The 25,371-nt window shown below is 41.0% G+C and overlaps 2 protein-coding genes across 5 annotated transcripts; one reads left to right on the forward strand and one right to left on the reverse strand.

Annotated features, from left to right (window-relative positions):
- Positions 1-316: 316 nt before the first annotated feature.
- HNRNPU (heterogeneous nuclear ribonucleoprotein U) lies at positions 317-20,002 on the forward strand. Of its 3 annotated transcripts, XM_060396071.1 has the most exons (16): positions 317-1,241; positions 2,079-2,190; positions 2,272-2,345; positions 4,263-4,402; positions 4,965-5,064; positions 5,407-5,519; positions 5,835-6,098; positions 6,255-6,374; positions 6,700-6,828; positions 6,920-7,088; positions 7,340-7,594; positions 7,855-8,039; positions 8,369-8,440; positions 8,911-14,419; positions 16,347-16,446; positions 17,080-20,002. In XM_060396071.1, exons 1-14 carry the CDS (start codon positions 551-553, stop codon positions 8,962-8,964), a joined length of 2,478 nt encoding a protein of 825 aa, XP_060252054.1. In that variant the 5' UTR covers positions 317-550; the 3' UTR covers positions 8,965-14,419; positions 16,347-16,446; positions 17,080-20,002. The 3 variants fall into 3 exon arrangements, with proteins under 3 accessions (XP_060252054.1, XP_027832129.1, XP_027832131.1); XM_027976328.3 differs by having other exon boundaries at positions 8,911-16,446; XM_027976330.3 differs by having other exon boundaries at positions 317-1,184; positions 8,911-16,446.
- LOC101117005 (cytochrome c oxidase assembly protein COX20, mitochondrial) lies at positions 18,575-24,856 on the reverse strand. 2 transcript variants are annotated; one of them, XM_027976331.3, is made up of 4 exons: positions 24,668-24,856; positions 19,412-19,526; positions 19,240-19,303; positions 18,575-18,846 (listed from the first exon to the last, which is right to left on the reverse strand). In XM_027976331.3, exons 1-4 carry the CDS (start codon positions 24,683-24,685, stop codon positions 18,705-18,707), a joined length of 339 nt encoding a protein of 112 aa, XP_027832132.1. In that variant the 5' UTR covers positions 24,686-24,856; the 3' UTR covers positions 18,575-18,704. The 2 variants fall into 2 exon arrangements, with proteins under 2 accessions (XP_027832132.1, XP_004013699.1); XM_004013650.5 differs by lacking the exon at positions 24,668-24,856 and adding an exon at positions 24,474-24,534.
- Between the last annotated feature and the right edge of the window lie 515 nt (positions 24,857-25,371).

Consider the following 25,371-nt stretch of genomic DNA (forward strand, 5'->3'; position numbering starts at 1 on the left):
AGAGGTGGCGGATTCCAGCTGAAATTACCAAGTTGAAGATGAAAGCATTTGGGTAGAAGCAGCCTCCTGGCCGGAAGGCAAAGAACATAAACGAATATTGCCACCAAAGGGCTGGAAAGGCCAATAGAGGCTGCAGCGGGTCGGTTTAACTGAAGGCGGTTTCCACCTCCTCCATTAGCTGGGCCCCAATTGGAAGCGCAGTGCGCGGCGCCGCGCTCCCGGCCCGCCGCTCGGGCGGGGCGGGGTGGGGCGAGCGCGGGCGCTCTGCCGGCGCAGAGGCGGGGCGGCTATATTACGTGCGCGGTGCCGCCCCTGCGAGAGGACGTTGCGTGCTCGCTCGCGCCAGGCGAGTCTCCGCGTCTCCCTCGCGAACTCGGTGAAAGGAATTGGCGCCGTTCGACACCAGGCGGATCCGCTCTGCAGCACGAACCCACCTCCAGCCGCAGCCGCAGCCGCCGCCCGGGCCGAGGAGCAGCCGCAGCCGCCGCCAGTGGCCGAGTGAGCGGAGCCGAGTTTGAGCCAGCGCCTAGCGGTGAATCGGGGCCTCACCATGAGTTCCTCGCCTGTTAATGTGAAAAAGCTGAAGGTGTCGGAGCTGAAGGAGGAGCTCAAGAAGCGGCGCCTGTCCGACAAGGGCCTCAAGGCCGAGCTCATGGAGCGTCTCCAGGCCGCGCTGGACGACGAGGAGGCCGGGGGCCGCCCCGCCATGGAGCCCGGGAACGGCAGCCTAGACCTGGGCGGGGATTCCGCCGGGCGCTCGGGAGCAGGCCTCGAGCAGGAGGCCGCGGCCGGCGGCGACGACGACGAGGAGGAAGAGGAGGAGGAGGAGGAAGGGATCGCCGCCTTGGATGGCGACCAGATGGAGCTCGGCGAGGAGAACGGCGCCGCGGGGGCGGCCGACTCGGGCCCGATGGAGGAGGAAGAGGCCGCCTCGGAGGACGAGAACGGCGACGACCAGGGCTTCCAGGAAGGGGAGGATGAGCTCGGCGAAGAGGAGGAAGGCGCGGGCGACGAGAACGGGCACGGGGAGCAGCAGCCTCAACCGCCGGCGGCGCCGCAGCAACAACCCCAGCAGCAGCGCGGGGCCGCCAAGGAGGCCGCGGGGAAGAGCAGCGGCCCCACGTCGCTGTTCGCGGTGACGGTGGCGCCGCCCGGGGCGAGGCAGGGCCAGCAGCAGGCGGGAGGTAAGAAGAAGGCGGAAGGCGGCGGAGGCGGCGGTCGCCCCGGGGCTCCGGCGGCGGGTGAGTGCTGCGTGGTTGGTTGCGCGCGGCGGGAGGCCCGCGCGGGGTGGGGACCGTGCCCAGGCCTGCCGGAGCCCCGCAGGGGGGGAGGGAGGAAACCCGCCGCGGGAGGGAGCACCCTCGGGGGCTGGGGACTGCTGGAGGGGGGCGGGCGGGGCGCGGGGAATCCCGGGTTAGGCGTGAGGCCTCGGCTCGGTGTGTGACGGCGGTGGCGGCGCCTCCATTATGTGCCTGGAGAGCCGGGGTGGGGAGGGGGGAGGCTGCAGCTGCCGCTGGAGGGGGAGGAGCCGCGGAGGCGCCGTCGCGCTGCGTGCGCGCGGTGCGGGCACATGTCTCGGGGGGAGGGGAGGCCCGGGGCCCCGGCGGCGCGCCGTGGCGGCTCCGGGCCGCGGTATTGTGCAAGGCGCGCCGGGCTCGGGTGACGTCACTTCCGGCGGGCGGGGCGGGGTCGGGCGGCGCCCGCGGCGAGCAGTACAATGCGGCCGCGGGGAGCGCGGGCCCGGCTGGGGGGAGGGGAGGGCGAGCGGGGCGCTTCGGCCCCTCCCCCTTTCCTGAACACTCTCTGGGGTACACGTGGGCTCCGGGCCTGGGCCGCGCTAAATTTTCATGTGCTTTCTGGAATATTCGAGTGAACTGGCAAAATTAGCAATGTCCTTAGACTGCGTCACTGAATCCAAGCCGATTCCAAGGAGATTGTTGTTTGAATTCGCAGTTGAGTCGTTGATTGAAATCACAATGTACAAGTCGAGTTTTAGGGAACCTCCGACAAGAAAGGGGTTTTCTGCTTGTTGTGGCGGCGTGCCGTGGTGTCTTATACAGCGGTGTCATGTGTTGTAGGAGACGGCAAAACAGAACAGAAAGGCGGAGATAAAAAGAGAGGTGTTAAAAGACCTCGAGAAGATCATGGCCGTGGCTATTTTGAGTACATTGAAGAGAACAAGTATAGCAGGTAGAGATGCTAACCTAGTTTTGGCACCTGTTCATTATTCTTTGGGGAAGGTTGTATCAGGAGACAATTCTGTCTTTTCAGAGCCAAATCTCCTCAGCCACCTGTTGAAGAAGAAGATGAACACTTCGACGACACAGTGGTTTGTCTTGATACTTGTAAGTGAAGCTGTTTCTTCCCCGTTCCTCCCTTAGTTATCAAATATGGTTTTTGGTTACAAAATGTTAGAAAACTTAATGCGTATAAAGGGTTCTTTTAAAATTGGAAAGATGGTGGCTTTTATTCAGATTCTGGTCACTTAATTTAGTCCAGCAGTTATATTGATAGTTTTAGAGGCTCCAGCAATTTGATAATTTTTTGGTATGATATTAAAATTCTCATTTGTAGGAATGTGAAATGAATGCCAATATTTGACTGTGTAGCTAATGGAAACTTGTAAGACTACCTATAATTTCTCCCTGTAGGGTCTACAGTAAAAGTAATGTGGTTTTTTTTTTTTTTTTTGTGGAATTATGTTAAGTGAGCTACTTGGGCTAGTTAAGTATTTATTAATGACTTTCCCATTAGCACATCACTATATTCCCTATTCTGAAAGATTGTAATATTACTTTCTCAATAACTGCTCTTTTGTTCTCAATTCCAGTTCAGTAGCTGCTGCTTTAACCTAAGTTGGTTTCTTCCAAAGACCTGGGGCAGCAGCAGTGGGCTATCACTGGGCCACTAGCTTTCTTCAGCAGCGAATGGTATCAATGGCAGCGCTGTAAATACTGCTACTTTACCCAGTTGGGTTGCAATTGAGTATGAGGAAGTATTGCAAACCTCTAAATGGGCCTTGGCAGTCAGATTCCTCATTTTTCTCACATACAAAATCATTGATTTAGTATTTTGATCAGAAAGTACAATTTTGTGATAAACAGAAAAAAGGGTAGAAATAATTGCCTAGAGGTAAGGTGTCATCCTGTCCTGTAGATCTAAGGAGTTGAATCTTAGATTCTCCTGTTTTGGAATACCTATTTTATTTAGATGTGTATGGTAGTGTAAATGTAAGTCTCTTTACTACATACTGTTTACATATAGTCAATGTAGTGGAATCTTTTATTTTGAACTGTATATGGAAGAGTAGTTGAATGTTTTATGTTTAGTTGCTTATAGTTGGCGAGCTATGAAGCAGTGGTTTAGGAAGATAATGCTGTTATAAAAGGCTTTTTAGCTCATCAAGGGATACCAGTTTAAGTGCATTATTGGGTTCAAGTATAATTTGTTGAACATTGTATCAGAAATGTAAAGAGCAAAGCTTATGTAAGGAATTCCAGACTGTAGGTTTAATTTCATCTCTCCAGTAAAACTTAGGAAACTAGCTTTCTTAATTTAGTGTTGCTTCCACTGAGAACTCAGAAGGTGCATGCTAATGAGCCAGTGACCCAAAGGTAGCTAGGTTAAAGTCGTTTTGGATTTGGATTACTCCAAAGTGTGTAATCCCCCATACTTATTAACAGGCATATCTGGGGAAAGGGGACCTAAAATGCTGTAGTAGTAACAGCATTGATGACCAGGTTTGTATTGTATAGACTGAGATTGCCTTCTTAACAAGTTTTAGCAAAGAGTTTAAGATCTAGAACCCCTGTAAAGTGAGGATCAACAGCTCATACTCTTTACTTTAAAATACTTGGTCATGGCCTCCCTTCAGTTTTATTGTGGCACTGGTAAATTCTACCTGGTCTGGCATGCTTCACTTTGATTTCCTGCTATCCTCTACTGCTTGCCTCTAAATCAAGGTAAAGAGCAGAGCAGGTATGTATAAATGTCACATTGTCTTGATTATTTTATATACTTAAAGTACGCATATGCTAAACCTTTATATTTGTTAGCTGCATAGGTAGTGTACGCTTCAGTTCATGATTTGGCAAGAATGACTTGGTGGGAGTGGGGTTTAAACTGAAAATTAGAACAGCATCTGTAAAAATGTAGTATGCAGCATTCAGAAATATGTGAAAATTTAATAACAGCTTTGTCTACATGGCAGATGTTTATAGTGGATATCAAAAGAAATAATATGGCATTTGATATAATTGCAGATAATTGTGATCTACATTTTAAAATATCAAGAGATCGCCTCAGTGCTTCTTCCCTTACCATGGAGAGTTTTGCTTTTCTTTGGGCTGGAGGAAGGGCATCTTATGGTGTGTCAAAAGGCAAAGTCTGTTTTGAGATGAAGGTAAAAGTAGTTTTGTGATGTTCTTTTTTTCTTAAGCTTCGTGAGGTTTTTGCCTGTTATCAGATATCAGTGGAACTTCTATTTTTTTCAAGTTTCTGTGGGTTACAAGAGGGACTAACCCTGTGTTTTATAGTAGTTGAAGATGTTTGTTATATTAGAAGTTGCCATGTAGATAGAGCCAGCATAATTTTTATTTAGGGTGTTCATTTTTTTATCAGGCAGTTGAAAGGCCCACCAAAGGTTTGAAAAAATTTGGTTAGGCTCCAGTTTTTGTTCTGAGGAAAACATGTTAAAGAATAAAGTTTAGTTGGTTTTGAAGCATTGAGAATATATAATTTCAACATTTTCTTTTAAATGTGACTCAACCAAGTAAATTTTCAGCTTCAAGTTATAAGCCCTTAATTTTTGAATTTCTTAAAAATGTTTGGGGGAGCGTAAAGTTGGTGTGTCTCTGTACTTAGTAGCTGAAGAAGAATTAGCCCATTGCCCAAATGAAATAAACTAGGGTTGATTAAGTGGTTTATTTTCCTTGGTTCACAGTTTGTTTATCTTTGACTTTCAGGTTACAGAGAAGATCCCAGTGAGGCATTTATATACGAAAGATATTGACATACATGAAGTTCGGATTGGGTGGTCACTAACCACAAGTGGAATGTTGCTCGGTAAAGTTTCCATTTGAGTATCTTGGTACTCATGAGTGTTTAGTGTTTGATTTCAGTAGTTAGCAGGCATTCTAAACTTTTTGCCTGTTTTTTAGAGATGATAGTAACATGAGCATAGGCTAAATTTTGGCTTTTCTTTCTTTATAGTTAATTGGTTTGTGGCTGATGGTTCAAATAGAATGTTGTCATGTCATGCAGTTTGTCAACTAGTTAAATAACCACCTAGCTTTTTATATCTAGTATAAAGTCAGTATAGTATACTCTTAAACCCTACATCTTGAAAAAATAATGGGTCGGTTTATTCTGGAGAGTTGATTTAATGAAAGTTAATTATTTTCTTAGGCGAAGAAGAATTTTCTTATGGATATTCTCTAAAAGGAATAAAAACATGCAACTGTGAGACTGAAGATTATGGAGAGAAGTTTGATGAAAATGATGTGATTACATGTTTTGCTGTAAGTCACAGCTAAATTTGTATGTAAATGGCAAGTTATTAGACAAGATTATTTTAAAGTTATATCAATATCAACTTTCAATTACTGATTGATTTTGACTGAAAACTTAATATGAAGTTGATCCCCAAATCTAGTCTTTTTGGATAGTATTAATTTCTGTTTGTGGACATAGGTGTTTTAATTGTTCACACCAAGCTATTTAAACATATAACCTAAATATCCACAGGATACGCTTTACTCCTAGGTTGGTTTTTTTTTTAAGAAGTGTTACAAGAAGCATATTAAAACCCATTAATTTTTCTCTCCAATTAACAGAACTTTGAAAGTGATGAAGTAGAACTCTCTTACGCAAAGAATGGACAAGATCTTGGCATTGCCTTCAAAATCAGTAAGGAAGTTCTTGCTGGACGACCACTCTTCCCACATGTTCTGTGCCACAACTGTGCAGTTGAATTTAATTTTGGTCAGAAGGAAAAGCCATATTTTCCAATACCTGAAGACTATACTTTTATCCAGAATGTCCCCTTGGAGGATCGAGTTAGAGGACCAAAGGGGCCTGAAGAGAAGAAAGATTGCGAAGTAAGTCACTAGAAAAAAAATTTTTTGAAGCTTGGCTAAAGTTCTGTTTAATTTACTGCTATACTTGTTCCCATTAAAAGGCTGTGGAAGTTCAAATGTGTAAACTGGGCTTTTGTGTATTTAAAAAAAATATTTAAACAGTTCTTTCCATTGTAGGTGGTTATGATGATTGGCTTGCCAGGAGCTGGAAAAACTACCTGGGTTACTAAACATGCAGCAGAAAATCCTGGTAAATACAACATTCTTGGAACAAACACCATAATGGATAAAATGATGGTAAGTAAAATGGGCTTGATTTCAGCATTTTTAAAAGACTAGAAGGTATTCTAGGTAATACTTTTGTTTTTATCCATTTTGTTTAGTATTTTAGAGAGATGAGTTTGGACAGTTAAATGTTTATGTAAGTAGGTGCTTCACCTCTAAGGTAAACTGCTTTCTTTCCAGTGACTAGACTCCATTTTCTGTAGAAGTTTTTTTAACTCAATTATCCAGTAGATAAAGATGAGTTGATTGGCATTGGGTGGTGTTACAGGATAAAATGTCCTTACTTGTAGCATTGAGGAAAGGCAATGTTAAAATTTATTTTTAATTTTAAAAAAAGGTGGCAGGTTTTAAGAAGCAAATGGCAGATACTGGAAAACTGAACACGCTGTTGCAGAGAGCTCCACAGTGTCTTGGAAAGTTTATTGAGATTGCTGCCCGTAAGAAGCGAAATTTCATTTTGGATCAGGTAAGCTGTAACTTTGAAGTTGAAAAAACTGATAATTGTAGAATTAATGTTTGAGGTTAAAAACTTTTTTTTTTTTCTCTTTTTCTGAAAGACAAATGTGTCTGCTGCTGCCCAGAGGAGAAAAATGTGCCTCTTTGCAGGCTTCCAACGAAAAGCTGTTGTAGTTTGCCCAAAAGATGAAGACTATAAGCAAAGAACACAGAAGAAAGCAGAAGTAGAGGGAAAAGACCTACCAGAACATGCAGTCCTCAAAATGAAAGGCATGAAGTTCTATTACCTTAAATATCCTGTGATTTGTATCTGTTAGCTTAATGTCAGTAATAACTTTCAAGAGTTAAATTAACTGTAAATGAACATATATTTAACTTGTGTTTGTAAGAAAATGTAATTACAATATGACTAGGTGTTGTGTGTTTTGTAAGAATTAACAGCTGATTGAGAGTATTGGGCTTTAGGGTTGTGAATGTGTATGTAGTGGGTTTGTAGGTTAATATGATTTTATGTTTTGCAGGAAACTTTACTCTGCCAGAAGTAGCTGAGTGCTTTGATGAAATAACCTATGTTGAACTTCAGAAGGAAGAAGCCCAGAAACTTTTGGAGCAATATAAAGAAGAAAGCAAAAAGGCTCTTCCACCGGAAAAGAAACAGAACACAGGCTCAAAGAAGAGCAATAAAAATAAGAGCGGCAAGAACCAGTTTAACAGAGGCGGTGGCCATAGAGGACGTGGCGGATTCAATATGCGCGGTGGAAATTTCAGAGGAGGAGGCAAGTTATGTTGAGTATTATTTGGTCCAAGGTTGAAACAAATGGTACACTTCCAGTTTGGGTCTATATGTTACTTAGCTGAATTTAACATAGGAAGCTTTTGATGTGCATTATCTGAGCTGTCTTAGTAAGCATGTCTAGGTTATGTTGAATGGTTAAACATTTTTCTCCTGAAATGAAGGAATGGTCCAAAAGAACCCTAAGTCTCATGTAAAGAAGGCAGCAACACACTACTAAATGAGATGTTTCTTGTTTTCTAGCTCCTGGGAATCGTGGTGGATACAACAGGAGGGGCAGTATGCCACAGAGAGGAGGTGGCGGTGGTGGCAGCGGTGGCATTGGCTATCCGTACCCTCGCGGCCCTGTCTTTCCCAGCCGCGGCGGCTACTCAAACAGAGGGAACTACAACAGAGGGGGAATGCCTAACAGAGGGAACTACAACCAGGTAACCATTTAAGATCTCTGCAGACGCTGATTCTCTATATAATTTAGTGTAAAAGGTTAAATATGATGGGCAGCCTCAGTTAAGAATACAGTGTATATGCATAATTATTTTTAGGTGCGTTAACTGCTAGTAGGAGCAAGTCAGGTGTGATGTCTCTTAGTGAATAAGTTAATCACCTGAAAGGAAACCCAGCAGAGTGCTCAGAGGTTCATGGTTGACCGCCCATCCATCCATTTCTGCAGCTGTGTCCCCTCTTTTCCCTCTGCCCCTTAGATAAACCTAGCAACTTGTGTTCTGAGTTCTTTAAAGATTTTTTTTCTTTTTTGTAGAACTTCAGAGGACGAGGAAACAATCGTGGCTACAAAAATCAATCTCAGGGCTACAACCAGTGGCAGCAGGGTGTAAGTAATTCCTTATGTGCTTTTATGTACATTTAATTGTATTTTGAATTCATAAGAATCAATCTTAAAAAAAGATCTTGTCTAGGGATCGAAGTGTTTATAAATAAGTATTACAGGGCAAGCTGTGAGCTGTATTGCAGTTGTAGCTGTATACTATCTTTTGAAGGCGAGATAGGTTGGAGTTTGCTGTAACTTAATATTTTTTAATAAAGTAATATTTAATTCATACGTTTTTTTTTTTTACTGATAGCTTTAATTGTATAAACTAACCGAAGTCGTAATGTGTTTCCTTTTGTAATGTGTATTGATAATGGGATGTTAATACTAACTAAATCTGGCTTGATAAATCAGAGGAATGACAGGTATAAATTTGTTTCCAGCAATTACTCTGAATTAGATTGTCATTTCCTAAAAGCAATTTGAGTGGCTTATTGATGTTTTTTCTTTAAAAAAAAAATTTTCTCTTACAGCAATTCTGGGGTCAGAAGCCATGGAGTCAGCATTATCACCAAGGATATTATTGAATACCCAAATAAAACGAACTGATACATATTTCTCCAAAACCTTCACAAGAAGTCGACTGTTTTCTTTAGTAGGCTAACTTTTTAAACATTCCACAAGAGGAAGTGCCTGCGGGTTCCTTTTTTAGAAGCTTTGTGGGTTGATTTTTTTTCTTTTCTTTTTTGTACATTTTTAATTGCAGTTTTAAAGTGAATCGTAAGAGAACCTCAGCATTGTGCACGATAAGAGAATGTGTCAGTATTTCAGGGTTCTACATTTTATCTGTAAAATGTGACTTTTTTTTTATCACAACAAAAGTAAAATGTTGCTTTGTACCTGGTGTCTTTTATTAAGAATTTACTCCCCCCCATTTCTCACAGAGATAACAGTCGGGAGTCATTGTCACAATATAATAGAAATGTTAGCAACCAGATTCATGTAAGGACTTAGTGGTCCTCATGAATTGCATAAGACTCTGTACTGCTCATATTACACTCCATCCTCTCTGTAGTTTGCTGAGTAGTGGAGGGGTAAGCTAAATAGTAGTTTTTGACGGTAACTGGGAAGGCTCTTTCTTTTTAAGTAACGATGGAATTGGCATATTTGGGAATGAAGATAAAATTTGGAACGAAGATAGAGAAGATGGAGTGTATGTAGAAGGGCTGTTAAAAAATGTAAAACTTGGTTGCATTATTTGTGGAGGCTCAAACTTGTGAAGGTTTAAGTACCATAATTTTTCCATTTGTTCTGCATTTTGATTCTGAAAAGAAAGCTGGCTTTGCCCATTTCTTATTAAAAAAACTTGTTGTAAATCCAGTTGTCTAATGGGATCTATATGAAGTTAGCTATGTCTGTATGCCCTTCTCCCACAAAATACTGTATAACTAGTGTGCTTGTAGTAGTTAACTCCACCATCTTTGTAAGCTAATGAAATTGTGAGTCACCCATTTATATCTTAATTTTTAATCATGTCAGTTCTTGAATGGGTATCTCCTTAGCCTGCTGATTTCTTTTTCTTTCTAAAGAAAGTGGGTGGAGAAATTAATTTAGACGTTTGTTTGCAATAAAAAGAATTCATTTTACTCTTGTTTTGGGATTCTCGCCATCAAGGTTCAAAATCCCTTTATGAAACTCCCAAGAGGAGAAAATTTAAGTGTGTGCTTTCTGGACAGCTTATTCTTTACTGTGCACTTAGAACATTTAGGTTTTAAAAACTTAAATGTATATTGACAATTGACTTAAAATTATGAAGTTGAACTCTTCCCTTCCCCTCCCCCCTGATGACTTTAAACATTTAATGAGGGGAAAAGGTACTGGCTGGGAGAAGTTAACACTCAGTTTACCATCTTTACAAAATGCTAATGGCTGTCCTCAACTGATAATTATATATACATCTATATAATACATGAAACTCTGGGAACAGATGCTTTTAGAAGCCATCATGCAAGCCAGTCAATACTACACAACACTGCTAACTTAACTGTAGTTATGTGATAACATTAGATCCCCTAATTGTAATTTTATTGGGTTTGCACAGAACACTTAATCTTCTAAAGGACCCTCACTTAAGGTGAGGAATCAGGAGTCAAACTGTAGAACTAAAACTTGACATCAGTTTAGTGTTTCATTGGTGTTACAGGTTTCTTCTGGTAAGTATAGGTTTGTTTATTTTTCTGACTGCCTAGATTTTTGTTTTAGCTATTTTAAGTCAGATTTTTAACTTCAGAAATTTTCTTGTTGAAAGATGAGCTGGAGTTGAGTTTCAGATGATGGTGTAGGTTCCGTTGAGAATGTTTTGGTCATTATTAACACACTTACCATAGGAATACTTAACAGTATAAGATAGTGTCTCAAGGGCTTTTGTCTTTTTTAGCAATTGAAACTATCTGCATGAGCCTACTTTTCAGGATGCATCAGTATTACTAGGATTGCATAGACTTGTCCAGGGGGAAAGAATAAGCTTCGTTGCTAATCAGTGTTTAGGTGTCCTAAATGTTTTAACTACTATTGAAAAACCTTGGATATACTTTCTAGTTCAGAATTGCGTATTTTGCTACTCTGATCATTGCCATGGGAAAGTGATGGCCAGGGGACAATTATGTAGGCTTGTTGTGCCTGTGTAGCACAGAAAATTTGGGGAAGAGAGAGAAAAATGTTGACAGAAAATGTTAGGTTTTAAGAAGCAGTTTCAGGGTCAGAATTACTGTTAACTATTACTGTCTTCATTTGTATAAAATGAAACAAATCTAGAGAATATATAAGAAATTAAGAGGGAGTGTACCATATAGCAAGCAAGAGAAAAAGTTGATGCCAAGTTTGGCAGAACAAGATCTATAAACAAAAAAGTTGGTTTACTGTTCACCTCTCCCCTTGCCTACATCCCCTCTATGGCAAGCAAAACTGGATGAATTTCTGAACAGATGTCCCAACTACACCTTAGAAAACTTACCTGTGAGACTGTTGTTTAAGAGATGCTTTCACTAGAAACTTTTGCATATAGTTGATTATACCTATCATCCTGAGGCAAGAATTGGATTAGATTGGTTACTTGTACAAAACCAGCATAAAGATAGAAATGATAAGTTAAAACTGAAACTGCAAAAGTTAACTCTGATGGTCGGTTACATCTTGTTGCTCATACCTGGCCTTGGGTGGAAAGCTCCAGCTCTGACTGAAGAGCCTGGGACTGACTAGCCCTAATACACAAACAGCAAGGCAAGACCTTAGGATGAAGGCTGACTCCAACCAGTTTGACACTGAAGTGACAAGCTACGTTAAATGTAGAAAACAAGCTCTCATTTGCCTTAGGATCCTGTCTGAAAATAATAAATATGAAATTAGTTTTAAACTCTAGCAACAGGTATTAAGCTTCTTAAAAACAATTTTTTTTCAAGGAAAGATGACTCAGTATTTTTCAACTCTTGGGGAATTTACATTCATGGAAAGATTGTGTGCTGTGTATGCCTCAGGTGTGGGAGTTGACATGATTTCCTATGAACTTAATATATGAACAGGCTTTTTATCCTAGGATTGTTTTTTAACAGGTTCCATTGCACAAACAATGTTTTGATAGTATTTAAGGCAGTGGTGCAAACACCTTTTAGATAGGAAGAATTGATTGTAGATCTGGAAGTGTGTTTCTGATGTGTTTTGAAAGCCAAAACCAGGATAAATATATTAAGGAGAAATTAAGGAAGGTATAAACTTGTATCTTGGTAGTCCAAGTTGAAGATTTTGGTATTAGACACAAAACAGTTTTCATAATTAACATATAACTTAAAATGTCTCTTTTTTAAAAGAGTAGAGCCTGTAGGACAGAAAAGTCATCCACTTTTCAGCCCCCCCGAAGACTCATTTTGGAAGGAACTTGATTCTCCTAAAGCCATTTTTCTAAAATTCTTCAGATGTTTGAATCTAAACTTGCTCATATTTCTGGGGCTCTCGAGCTCAAAAATGGGTTTAGATTTTAACATTTTAGTAATACTTAATGAAAGTAAGGATGTATGATAATGACCTGGCAGTAAGTTGCAATGCTTAGTTTATGTATTGGAACTCTTTTCTTACATGTGAGTTTTAAGGAACCATTAGTGCTTTAAGTAAGAAGCTTAGTAGCTGCTTCAGATCCCTTAAAGATTGGGATTTATTACTCATGTAAACTTCAGTCTCTTAAAATCATTAGTTGCCTTAAACTGAACTAAAAATGGTTGAGAGTGCAGTATTTTTGTGACAGTGCAGAGCCTTTTCCTTGCATGATCTTGAGATGTGACTTTTTGGCCATCAGTCCCCAACTCCTATACTCAAACATACGTGCAGGTAATAGATGTAGCCAGTTTAGTGCCTAGAGTTTTATTTGGGTTATTCTAATGACCAATTTCTAACTTAGTACTATTAATCGTACTACATGTACATGATTACAAGACAATAGACATTGTTCCCCTAACTACTGTTGAAACATTTAACTAGTCCTTATTAACCTTGATAATAAAAAATAAATCCTTAATTAATTTGGAAATGACCTACTGGACCGCTTGGTTGTAGTGTGTCCTCAAGTGTGTTGCAATAGAAAAATTTAAAACCATGACCTTAACATTAATTTAAAATTTATAAGCTTATACATTTGAACAGGTAATAACCTAATTTAAATTCTGCCAATCAGGTGTGCGATTTTATTTGGTGGTCACAGTAGTGACTTTCAACCATGGAAATAGCTGGACCTCAGAAAATAGCTTTAGGTAGGAGGGTAATGGCTAACAAAGATAACCCTTAAGTGAGAGTATATACATACATACATATGTATACTTTGACATCCTAGCCAATCAGAGATTCAGGTGATAGGTTACTGTTTAGTTTGCCCAAGGAATTTAGTCCATGAGGAATAGTAAACTGAACATAGGTAGAAATATTACTCAAAAGGTTAACCCAGAATACTCAAAAAGGTAACACCTGTACATGGTGTGATCAGGTTGAGAATGTGCTGTTCATGTGAGAAGCTGAATAAGTACTGTTTGACACGTAGACAGTTGGTAGTTTCCCTTGTGATTGTGGATCCAATATTATGGGAGTAAATGTTGCAGGTGACTGTTAGGCCAGGACATCTGTAATCTCTGGTTTAGATGAGTTATTGGGACAAGAACTTAATGTAGTCAATTCTAATTACTTAGGAATATTGTAATTTTTTTCTCCTTATACTAGGAATCAACATAAACTTGGATCTTGACAAGGAACAGGGGTTTTGCTTTTAAATAAAACGGGATTTGTTGGTATGAGAAACAGTTGAAAGTGATAGCATAATAACAGTCCAGGTAGATGGATATGGAAAGGTTCAGTTCCTTAAATATTTCAGTTAAAATCAGTGCTACACCAGTGGCACAGCAGTTACTACTTCGAATGTTCAGTTCACCTTGGGTGTCTGCCCAAGCGGACATTCTGTAGGGACGACAGGCTTGGAAAACCAGCGTCACGTTTGGAACCTGTGAACACCCAACTGCTTGTTGTGTGTTCTTCCTGCCAGTCCTCTAATAATCCCATTACATGATCTTACAGGAAGTAAAATTAGTTTTGGCTAGTAAAATATTTCACACTTGCCAAGCACTTGAGAAGCATTGCCACAAATTCGCATCAGCCGAAAAATATTTTAAAAATAAAAGTAATCAAGAACTTTGAGACAGGCACTGTAGACAGCTTCAAAAGTATTCAGGCATACATAGAATAGGAACAGTTGAAGCTTACTTGAATGACAGGATACTCATTTACCTTAGCTATTATTAAGGTACCCTTTTAGTTGTAGTTAAGGGAGATGGGAGAGTCATGGTCAAGAAAAACAAGATTCCAACTTACTTGTTTTTTTGGTTTTTTAAATAAAGCAAAAGATAATGTGCTGATTTAAGTTTCATCTCCTTTTCCTTAGTCTGTCCATGTGAATGTGCTGTGTGGAAGAGTAAAAGGGTCCAAGTAAATGTGTTCCAGTGATTCCAATAGGTATTCCAAATTAATTGCTGCTTGTACGTTTAACAATTGTTATATTGGGCTTCCAGGGTCTCACCTTAACTAGAACTCTTTAAAAAAGACAGGGGAAAGGGAGAAATTAGTAACTAGGTGGGTAGATCTATCTAATTAGAAGGGAAAAAAAGTTCTAATAGCTCCTTTGTATACCTGAAATGTGAAGCATATTTAGTAGAATGTTAGTTGGTGGTCCTCTTGCAGAGTGCAAATAGAGCCAAGTCCTTTTAAGATTATCTCATTCTAATGGTTCAACATCCTTTTGTGTAATGTTCTGTATGTTTCAACACCCTACTTATAGTTTAAATACTTAACTATTCTAATGCAGAGATCTAGAATGCTTATGTCCTTGGGTTCCCACAATCCTGCAACTATCGTAAATGCACAAATAAGCAGTTTATAAAAACTTGGAAAACCATCTTTTGGATAATGAAGTGATGTACATTTATATCAAAAGTCCAGTAAATCAGGAATTGAAATCTAAGATAAGGACTTTGATTATGCTAGTTCAGAAGCATGTATGAAACTTAGAAGAAATTTTCCTCACTACATACTTCAGAATAATGTGTTTTGGTGAAATGAGAGGACTTGGGTGCTACACTGACAGGAAATAAAAAGATCAGGATTTCCTCAGTGAAATAGTTTTATTCTGTCAAAACAGTCTCTTCATGGCTTTTGAAGAGCAGACAGCTTGGAGTAAAAGGTATAATTCACAATCCTTCCTTTTATTAGAGAAAACCATAAACTAGGAAAATGTTTTTAAAGCAGGCTTAGAATTTAGATAGTAAAACATGTTTCATTTCACATGACTTGTCCTCTGGGCCTAAGGAGGAACATTTTAATGAAAATTCACCCTGTAAGAAACCAGTTTGTGTTGATTTGAATATCCTAAGGGTGGGCCATAAAATAGGTGTTTCCTAACTTATAGAACTCTGGAAATTATTCTTAGAAAAAAGGTGGAACAGGTAACTGCCCATGTAAATATTAGTGAACAAGAGAAACCTTTGACTTTATAATATAGTCAGTGGTAGTTTTCTCAAGACAAAAATACAAATACTTGGGAAGCGTATAATCTCTAGAAAATAAAAGGCAAATGCAGTGGTCGAAAAGACTCATAAAATGTTTGCAACACTGATGAGTAGAGCCTACATTATAAACTTTGAAATGTAATACTTTGAAAAATACTGTGTAAGTTAATTTGTCCCTGAAGCGTCTCTTTGCAGAGAAAATTTACGTATTGAACTTAATGCACACACACAAAAATACCCTGTGTGAGATGCCAGTATTTGGGTGGTAGAAGATAACACTGACCTGATTTGATGACCAATGGACCATATTTTTAAGATGCTTCCAAAAGATATTTTATTCTAGAGGACCATTAAAAACTACAATTAAAACAATCATTGTACTTTTTCTACTTTCCTCATTAAGGTATTCTGCTTTCCCAAAGTCATGTACCTTACATGACTTAAGGGGTGCCTTAATCCCCATCCACCAGATTTTTACCTAGGAATAGAAGGATTCAAACCCTATTTGATACCTAGCATTTTGCTGAAAAGTGTGCATAAACAGGAATCCTGAATTTATTATATAGACCTCCTCGCATTATAAAAGTGAAGCAAAGGGAAACCAGCGATGGAGTAGAGGTACGTAGACTGGAGAGATGCTTGCAACTAATGGTACTAGGGATAGTCAAATTTGTTGGCAAACTTGCTCAATATAAATCAAGTCCAGAGAATAGTTAATTTTAAAAACCCTGAGGTTCTTTTATTGAAAGGTAAAACAAGGAAAAAGGAGGGGTGGGGGGATGAGGGGGACTGCATAAAGCACTTAAAGATAGTAGGTATGATAGATGAGCCACAAAAAATTTTAAACCTACTAATGACGACAATTCTATTTTAATCAGCTATTTAGCTGGTACCTACTGCTATATCACGTAGTGTGAAAAATCGGATTTAATGGAATAATGAAGCAGTGCAGCTGAAGCCTTCATGTGGGCCTGGAAGGTAGGTTACTCTTTCAGCTTAAGTGTGAAAAGCATGTAAGCTTCTGGATGAGAGGGATTAGTGAAAGTTTAATAATTCAACTGATTGTTAACTGCTTTATGCCAGACACTTTATTGGGAATGTAAAGATAAAAATTGACAGGGTTCTTAGCTATAGTCAGTGACCAATGAAAGTGTCTACCACTGTTGGTGTAACAGATGAAACAAACTAATATGAGAGCCTAAATGAGATGATGAACCTAATTCTAGAAGTCGGTGAGCAACAGGAAATAGGAAATAGGAGAAGGGCACTCTTAAGTGAAACGGAAAAGTGAGCAGAGGTGAGTTCGGTTCGTGATGAGCCAGAGGTACATCAGCAGTGGGACTGGCAGCATTTAGCAGCTTGAAGTTGGATGGCAGAGCGGAGGATTGGACTGGAGGAGCCAGAAGTGGAAGTGTCAGGATCAACCTGGAGGCCCTATTGAAAGTATCTAACAGCAATGTGTGACACAGGCCTAGAGCGTGTTATGTGGTCCAGTAGTTCATTTTGTATCATCCTAGTAGTACAAGAAGAAAATGTGCTAATACTGTAAATTTATGAAATGACATTTGAAAAGTAATCCAAATAAGTATTTAAACCTCTGTTTTTATCCAGGTCTCCAGTTTGTGCAGTCTGTCTTCTGTGAAAATGAATTAACCTTGTTACTGGTGAAGGCCTTGGAAATTTTTGCCAGCCGAGAGATTTTTCTCTTAACTTGGGGTAAGATTTAATAATAGTGTGCTAGAGCTGGAAGGGATTTAGTTAATCAATTGGCCTGATTTTATATGTTATTAAAATATGATCAGTTGTCATCAGTTTCCCACCTATCCCACCCTTTAGAACAAATGGCTGTCACATCATGGAACTGTTCACATAGCTACTCAGGTCAATTTGAATAATGTAGACTGCACTGAGCTTTGATTTATGCCAGTAACAGGAGGCAGGTGATCTTGCGAAACTTGGTTCCCCAGTCAGTGTTCAAGGTTCTCCCTGTGGTGGTGGCCAGATAATTAAGATCAATAAAGATCAGAACAGTGGTCCCCAACTTTTTTGGCACCAGGGACTGGTTTCGTGGAAGTCAACTGTTCACCTCCTGCTGTGCGGCCCAGTTCCTAATAGGCCATGAACCAGTATTGATCCTGGGGTTGGGGATCCCAGATTTTGTCTACATGCTTGACAGTGTCACTCATGATACGGATGGTATTTGATAAACCATAAACACTAGTGTACCCTAAGCCATAAGAAGGTGGGCACAGGAAGGAAAATGGTACTTTTCTCATGAAGTGAACTGGAGCAAGCCCTACCTCTCCTAAAAAGAGGCACAAAATAAGAACAATGTAAGTCTTCAAGACATCTTTCTTCCTCTATTTAGTTAACCATGATGATCAATAGGCCCAGGAATAATGCTGTAATTCTATCCACCAGTGTTCATTCCTTAACCAGGAAGGCCTCTAAGCTTGTGTTTTAAGTATTGATATTTACTAAAACCAAAAATGGATGAATGAATGAGTGAATGCTCTGGGCTTAGTTGGGTGCTTTTTTTTTTTTAATGGCAGTCAATTTATTATTATAAATGTCTTTACATAATAGAACAACATGTGTTTAACTTTGCAATTCTTCCTTTGCATCACACAAGTTTCAGAAGATATTTTTATGCATGCCATGTGCAAGTTTAAATTCTACTTAAAAATAAAAACCCTGCATACTTCCAAGAAATATTTAGAGCAGCTAAAAAAATCACATTTCCTTTCTGAGAGATAACTCACCTGTTAAAATGGGAGAATACAGTCAAGCAATGGGTACATTTTAAAAGTAACAATTGGAAAGCGATCCATTAGTTTCAAGTCTGATATAAAGTCTCTGATAGAGATCAGAAAGTATCCCTTCATTTTTAACAGGGTACAGTAATGCAGTTGTGACTTGTTTTTAAGGCAAGTTTTAACATCCAACTGAGATTTCTTGAGACAGGTGTACTCACTGCTTACTATAAGCAAACACTTTTCTAAGCAAGTTAAACACAAAGATGATTTGAAGTGAGTCCATCATGCTATATGGACAGTAGATACAGAGCCAGAATAAGTTTGTAAATACTGACACGTGTAAAAAAGACTGCAGCTTACACATACTTTATTTACTTGATTGAAAGCTGTCTTATGGTACATAAAACGTTCTCTGTAGTTCATCTCAGCTTTGTTCACAATGAAGTGAATTGTATCTGGGTTTTCTATGCTCAAGACTGCTCAATTGCCGCTGCTGCCGCCATTGGTCTGTTTTCTTGCAGGATCAAGGTGGGTACTTTCGTATAAAATCTTGTTTTTAATTCCTTCTCTGGCAAGTCTTTCCTGGATTCTTAGCTTTGCATAATTATACCTACAGTGGAACCTAGTAAGGAGAACGTGAATAAATTACCAATACCATACCTATGGGAACTAATTTGAAATTTTTAAAAGCTTACAGATGACTGTCAGTGGTACCATAGGCAGGGATGAAGTGAGCATTAGGATAAAAGGTTGAGGCCTTCCTAAATGAAGTATAAACCCTGACATGGCATTAATGCAGTGTCTGATGTCACATTCATCTGTTCATTTGACAAATGACACAAAACACTTGTGTATATATACATATTTAAAAGATTAAAGGCATTCCAGCAATATCATTTTGTAAGATAATCTTCAGTAAGGGTGGGAATTTCCCAGTGGGAGATTGCTGAGTATAGCATGTGCTTTGGAATTAGATTAACTTGTTAAAATCTTCTTGAATACTTAACACTCATACCAGCATCCTAAAGTCACCACGATAAATCCTCCTACTCCAACGTCACATGATCTTCTAATTCTGCCTGTCGAAAGGAATCATAAACACTGTAATCGGGATTGTGATACTTCATCTAGAACAAAACTGTAAACACATAAGTGTTTTATACATGAAGAAAAACAGATATACTCACTAGTTAACAAAAAATGTCCAAGGCCAGCCACAACAGATCCTAATGAGCCATATAATACCGAATCCCGTGCACAGGGAATGTTTTCAACATCTAAAATTCCTAGGAGTTTAAAGGGCTAGGAAAAATAAAAGATTACATTGAGTAAAAGAATATTTTACTTCAGGGTGGTTTGGCAGAGATTAAAAACAAACCATCCTGCATTGGTATCTAATATGAACGAATCTAAAATGTAAACTTTGAGAATTTGACCAGAAAGTACTAAGTAGTAGAGTAAATTACACCTGAATAGATTATGGTATCATGCTTATGCCATAATTTGTTAATCAGCTGGTTTGGGGATAGGGGCATTACATTATTTCATGAGTTTTTAAAATATCTATGGAATCTCTTGGGGATTTGGCTATCACTGAAGGTAAAAAAGCAGCATAATTACAATTTGAGAAACAGATGGGAAAGTGAAATTGTTCTAACCATGTTACTTATAATATTTAGTGTACTGTTTTAAATTCCTTTAAGGATGACTGCAGATTTTATCTGTGTTGACTAGTAACAGCACTTCAGTTTTGTTTATAATAAAAAATACTTTGACAAGTCTTTTGTCTGTTTCCTTGCCTGTGATACGAAGTTGCACTTGATTTTATTTCTTTTATTTCTTTGTTGAAGTACATAGTAACCACATCTAGATGTGATGAAAAAAAGTGGAAATCTAAGAGGGTTGGATTTTAGTCTCAGCTCTGCCACTAACTTCTGTAACCTGTAGGGTATTATTTTTTATTTGGCCTGCAGTCTGTAATGAAGGGGTTCGGCTAGGTGATAATTTAAGTTCTTTCAAGTGCTAAAATGGTTTTTAAATTCTTTATACAGTCTACACTGGATTTATGGATTTGTTCTCCCTCTTTGAAAAATACTGCCACTTTAAGTGTGACATTTTCAACCTGACGTCTTGTTGCTCTCACTGTGCTTTGGGGTTGGGGCGGGGCAGACATTTTTTAAAGTCACACTAAATGTTTTCCTGCAGCACTCTCCTGTTCATTTGGGGGAACATTTTTTTTTTTTCAGTAATCTAACTTTTAAAAAGGAAGTTGCTTGCCCATTGTTAGGAATGAGATGATACCTAGATGGTAATATACTATAAGGGAAAAAGAAGACTGGATTGAAGAAATAGGGAAAGGACAGTGAAGGGCAAGTTAGATTCAAGGTTGAAACATAAAAGGTATTCTTGACTGTGTTTGCTTTGGCTAAAGCTTCTGCAGAAAAGACAATGTGACTTGGTTCCTAATAAAGCAAAAGTTGTATACTCAGATCACTGTTTTTTTTCTACCTGTCCCCCGCCGCAACACGTTTGAATGCAGCAGGTGCTGCTTAAAGTTGGCAGACTCCAGTGGAAGGCTCTTCAGTACAAATCTTCGTATACAAGAGGTTGGGATTTAACTTCTGGGCTTTTCATTTAATTTAGCAAAAAAAAAAGATTGTTCCTTACCTTCAGGTCAAGAGCCCAGTGGCATTTATGGGCCCAGAGGGGAGGGTGTGAACTGTTCTGCAGGTAGGCCGTTGCCCTGGGTGAGGAGAGGGTGCTAGAAAGACTGAGATTGGGGGTGGTGGTGTTTAATGTCAGGTCTTAGAAGCGAGACCAGCAGCTTCTATCAAGGGAGAATGTTAAGATGGCCTTCCCATTTAAGCAGAGAATGAAAGGAACCACCAAAGTGTTAGCCACAGCATGCCAGACACTGCATATCCCTACCAAGACAGCACAAGCTCTTTCAAGGCATCTGGACCTTTTCATTTGGATTCTCCTCCATAATGGAGTCCTAATGTAACCCCAGGATACACCAGAATGTGCCAACTTTTTTTTTTGGGGGGGGGGGCACTTGGATAAAACAATCAAGTGGATTTCTTTGCCAGGTGTGTAAGTAAGTGGTGGCAGAGTGGAAGCCAGTTTGACCCTGAAAGCCTGTCATTTTCATTGGAGCATTTAACCCTTTCAAGGTTCACATATAAGGAGTAACAGAACTAAGGACATAACTGTAGATCTGCCTGTGTGCTTCATCACTTAAGTCCCAACTGATGCCAGACTTCTCCATGGAATTCTCCAGGCAAGAATACCAGAGTTGGGTGGGGTGCTGTGCTCTCCTCCAGGGAATTTTCTTAGGTCTACCTGCAGGCAGGTTCTTCACTGGTGCCACCCTGACTCAAAACTGGGTAAGGATATACTAAGATTTTTTTCCCCTTTCCTAGTAAGAGAATTGTCACAGCCTCCTGATAAATTTGAAAGTTAGACCAGTGATGGCTTAAAAGCAAATATAGAATACTGTAATAAAAGTCTTGAGTTTCTACAATATATGATAGTATCTGAACTGTGAGTCTCAGAAATGGAAAGAATCTAAGCCTGAAGTCCTTTTGAAGTAGTTCTACTTGTAATGTTCAAGGGATTTAGCATTCCTCGTTTATTCCCTAGTGAAGTGAAGTCGCTCATTCATGTCTGACTCTTTGCAACCCCATGGACCGTAGCCTACAACGCTCCTCCGTCCATGGGATTTTCCAGGCAAGAGTACTGGAGTGGGTTGCCATTTCCTTCTCCAGAGGATTTTCCCAACCCAGGGATCAAACCTGGGTCTCCCACATTGTTGGCAGATGCTTTACCATCTGAGCCACCAGGGAAGTCCTAAATAGTCTGCAAACTTAAGGCTCACCTGCTATTAACAAATTAAAGCCTTTAAACAAAGAGATTATATGTTAGGGTAAACAAATATTTTAAGCTTAAATTTAAAAGGGCGACTTTACCAGCACACCTTGATGGAATTAGGAAAGCTCAAAAAGAAATTTCTAAACCAGAATGCCAATTTAATGATTTATAGAGAATAAGTCAAATTAAAGCTGCTTCATTTTCAACTGTTAACATGTATCCTGCTCCATCAGTGCTCGCTTGCCTTTTATTTCCAAGGAGGAGCTGGCCCTACTACTTAAAACTAGTCCTCACTGTGCAGCTGATTACTCTTAAGGACTTTGCTTCTAATGGTTATCCCTTACTTTAATTGCATTTGTTTTTCCTCTATTTAATAATCTCCAGTCTAGAAATATACAAATTACCCTCTCAGCACCGTGTTCCCCCAAGCCACCATCCCATTTTTCTGCTCTTTACTGCAAGACAGAGTTACCAATATGTGCTTCTGTCCACTTACAAACCTACCCTGCTTTTAACGCAGTTCAAGACATCCCCTACCCTCCACTGAAAGGGTACCACTGAGGTCTTCTAAAAGAGCCATTTTCCTAAATCCATCATACATCTCTGCACATGTAGCACAGATAATCATTTGACTTTGGAACATGTTCTTTGTTTCGCTTGAAATACAATATTAAAATTTTCTTTCATTGAATTTTCTTGTTTTTCAGTGGGTTAAACCACCATCATGACCCTAAAATGACAGCAGTTACCTCTTATCAAAGGTGAACAATCATATATACAAGGGATAAAGAGGCCCACTGAAGATCCCAGTGTCTTCACAAAGCCGTCTGGAATTTTGTGTTTGAAGTTAGATGCCTCTTGAAATACTCGTGTCAAACAAGGGTACCTTTTGTTCTACTAAAGCGTATTCCAAATGGCATGTGAGACACGAAAAACAAAAGGCACCAAGACAGACTGGCAAACTGATAATAACTGTGGAAGCAATTTATCCAACGTTTGTTCATAATCATTGATGATCTAGGCCAAATTTACTGTTAAAATTTTATTTTTTGGTTGAGCCACGTCACATGTGGGATCTTAGTTCCCCAATCAGGAACTGCACCCCACCCCCCACGCCCCCCGCACTGGAAGCTGGAGGGAAGTGTCTCATCTAGGGCAAATTTAGATGGAAAATTCCCCAGAGCGGCAAGAACACTGAAAAAGCAATCAAAATTCTCAAGCTGAGCAGATCGAGATCTACAGATTTGGTGCAGTGTGGCAGAGTGGGTCTAACATAAATATTTGTGACTAACTGATCCAACGTTAATCTCTGGTTTACGATGTATAAAATTTTTTCTTTCTGCGTATTTTTTACGAGCACTTAATCTGCATTGAGGATATAAAAATTGGATTCCTACTCTTAAGGAAGACAAGACATAAATTAACTTCCAGTATAATGCTGTAATGATAACAGCTATGTACAAGGTGTCAGGGAGATGAGGACAGAAGCACCTCAGCTACCTCTGGGGAGTCGGGAAGCCCTTGCCAGAGATAGCCCCGTTGAGCTTTAATACACTTGGAGAGGAAAGCATGATAACAGTCACAGAGACTGAACAGTTAAGAGTTGGGTGAGGAGCTTTATACGCTTCCCAGGTGGCACTGGTGGTAAAGAACCTGCCTGCCAATGCAGGCGACCTGAGACTCGGGTTCCATCCCTGGGAGGGCATGGCAACCCACTCCATTACATCATAGATCGAGAAATTCGATTTACCCTGAAAGCAGTGGGCTGCTACAGCTGAGTTTTAAGCAAATGTAAAGTGATCCATTTTACAGGGTAGCCCACAAAGACAACTGTCGATGATGGGCTGAGAAGGCAAAGCAGGACACGAATGCAAGCCAGCGAAGCTGCTGGCTGCATATAATTATGCCAACTCCACCTGGTTGACTGAAAACTAGTTAACGGGAAAAAATCGCACATCTTTTCATATGATTCTCCTGCTCTGGATATAAATTCACTCGAATATAGCAAAGTGTTCATTTATCAGCATTTGCCCATTCCTCCATGTTAAAGTATACAGCTTTAGCACCTGTCCTCAGGGTACTTTAAAATCACTATTAGCCAATTACAATATGAGGCGCCTCTCAGCAAAATTTTCTTTCCACAGGGACGAGTCTTGGGGCCTGCAGTAAGTCATCGGTATCGGTCCTCTCATCCTCCTAGTTTGGGTCACTTGAATCGTGTCACGATAAATATGGGCTGTACTACTGCAGAGAAGCTAATGACACGTGCTCCTATCCAGGGTCTCCCAGCTTCAGAAACTGTGTCCTTACCCGCCGCCCGCCCGCACCCCACGCCCGCCCGCGTACCCCGCCGCCCCTCGCCCGTCTTCCCCGAATTACCTTCCCCTTCTCGGGTTCCCCGGGCTCCGGCGCAGCCGCCATGGGGACTGTCAGCGCCGCTGCCCCGCCCCGCCGCCACGGCCGCCGTGGGCGGCCGCCCGCCCCGCCCCGCCCCGCGCCTGCGTCCTCGCTGTCCGCCATTTTAGGGAACGTTTCCCAGTCTCCTAGGCGGCAACACCGGCTTTGCCGGTTACCTCGGGTGCGGCCGCCATTTCCTTTGTTCAGTTGAACGGATCACGTCTTCACTGGGGCTTTCCCCAGGTCGAAGGCCTGGAGAAGAGGCGAAGGAAGGCCAGGGAAGCAACCATGCACCCACGCTCTTGGCACTCGAGGCTGCGCCTTTTCCCGCCCTTGCTCCTCCTCCGTCTCCAACCGCCATTTCTAACCGTCGTCCGCGCGCGTGCCCTCGCTCGCGTGCTTGGACGCCGGGCGCGTGCGGCGGGGGCGGGCGGGGCCGCGCGGAGGAGCCGTGCGCGCCGCCGCCGCTTTGTCCTGCGGACGGGAACCCCCCCCCGCCCCCGCCCGAGCTGACGGCCCGGAAGTCGGCCCGTCCTGGCGTGCGGCCCGCGTCCCCTTGATGTCCTTTGTCCTCCCGCCCCGGGACGAGCCCGGGGCGGCCCTGGCAGCTCCACTCAGCCCTGGCCTCCGGGAAAGTGTGGTCTCGCGCCCACATTGCCTCCTCTCTTGCTTTGGTTTAATCAGGGAGTTGCTTTAAAATAGCGCCGCTCCTTTCGCTTGAAGGAGACTGGGGACAAAATGGAGGGAGTACCTCTTCAGTGAGGATGCGTCAAGACGTTTGTGCCCGGCGTGCAGGCGGGGAAAGGCGGGCGGGGTGAAGTGGAAAAAGGCCTGCGACACGCATTTTTGAATGTTAGGTAGTGTTCAACGTGTACCACTC

Source organism: Ovis aries, chromosome 12 (genome assembly GCF_016772045.2).
Source record: "Ovis aries strain OAR_USU_Benz2616 breed Rambouillet chromosome 12, ARS-UI_Ramb_v3.0, whole genome shotgun sequence".
Classification (NCBI taxonomy): Eukaryota; Metazoa; Chordata; class Mammalia; order Artiodactyla; family Bovidae; genus Ovis; species Ovis aries.

Excerpts from the sequence above, each read along its gene's own strand:
- HNRNPU (XM_027976328.3), top strand. The coding sequence starts at position 551 with ATGAGTTCCTCGCCTGTTAATGTGAAAAAGCTGAAGGTGTCGGAGCTG. Across the intron at positions 1,242-2,078 it reads CCCCGGGGCTCCGGCGGCGG|GAGACGGCAAAACAGAACAG; the intron begins GTGAGTGCTGCG and ends CATGTGTTGTAG. Across the intron at positions 5,065-5,406 it reads CACAAGTGGAATGTTGCTCG|GCGAAGAAGAATTTTCTTAT; the intron begins GTAAAGTTTCCA and ends TTATTTTCTTAG.
- LOC101117005 (XM_004013650.5), bottom strand. The coding sequence starts at position 24,515 with ATGGCGGCTGCGCCGGAGCCCGGGGAACCCGAGAAGGGGAAG. Across the intron at positions 19,304-19,411 it reads TGGACATTTTTTGTTAACTA|GCAGAATTAGAAGATCATGT; the intron begins GTGAGTATATCT and ends TCCTTTCGACAG. Across the intron at positions 18,847-19,239 it reads GTGGTGACTTTAGGATGCTG|GTTCCACTGTAGGTATAATT; the intron begins GTATGAGTGTTA and ends TCTCCTTACTAG.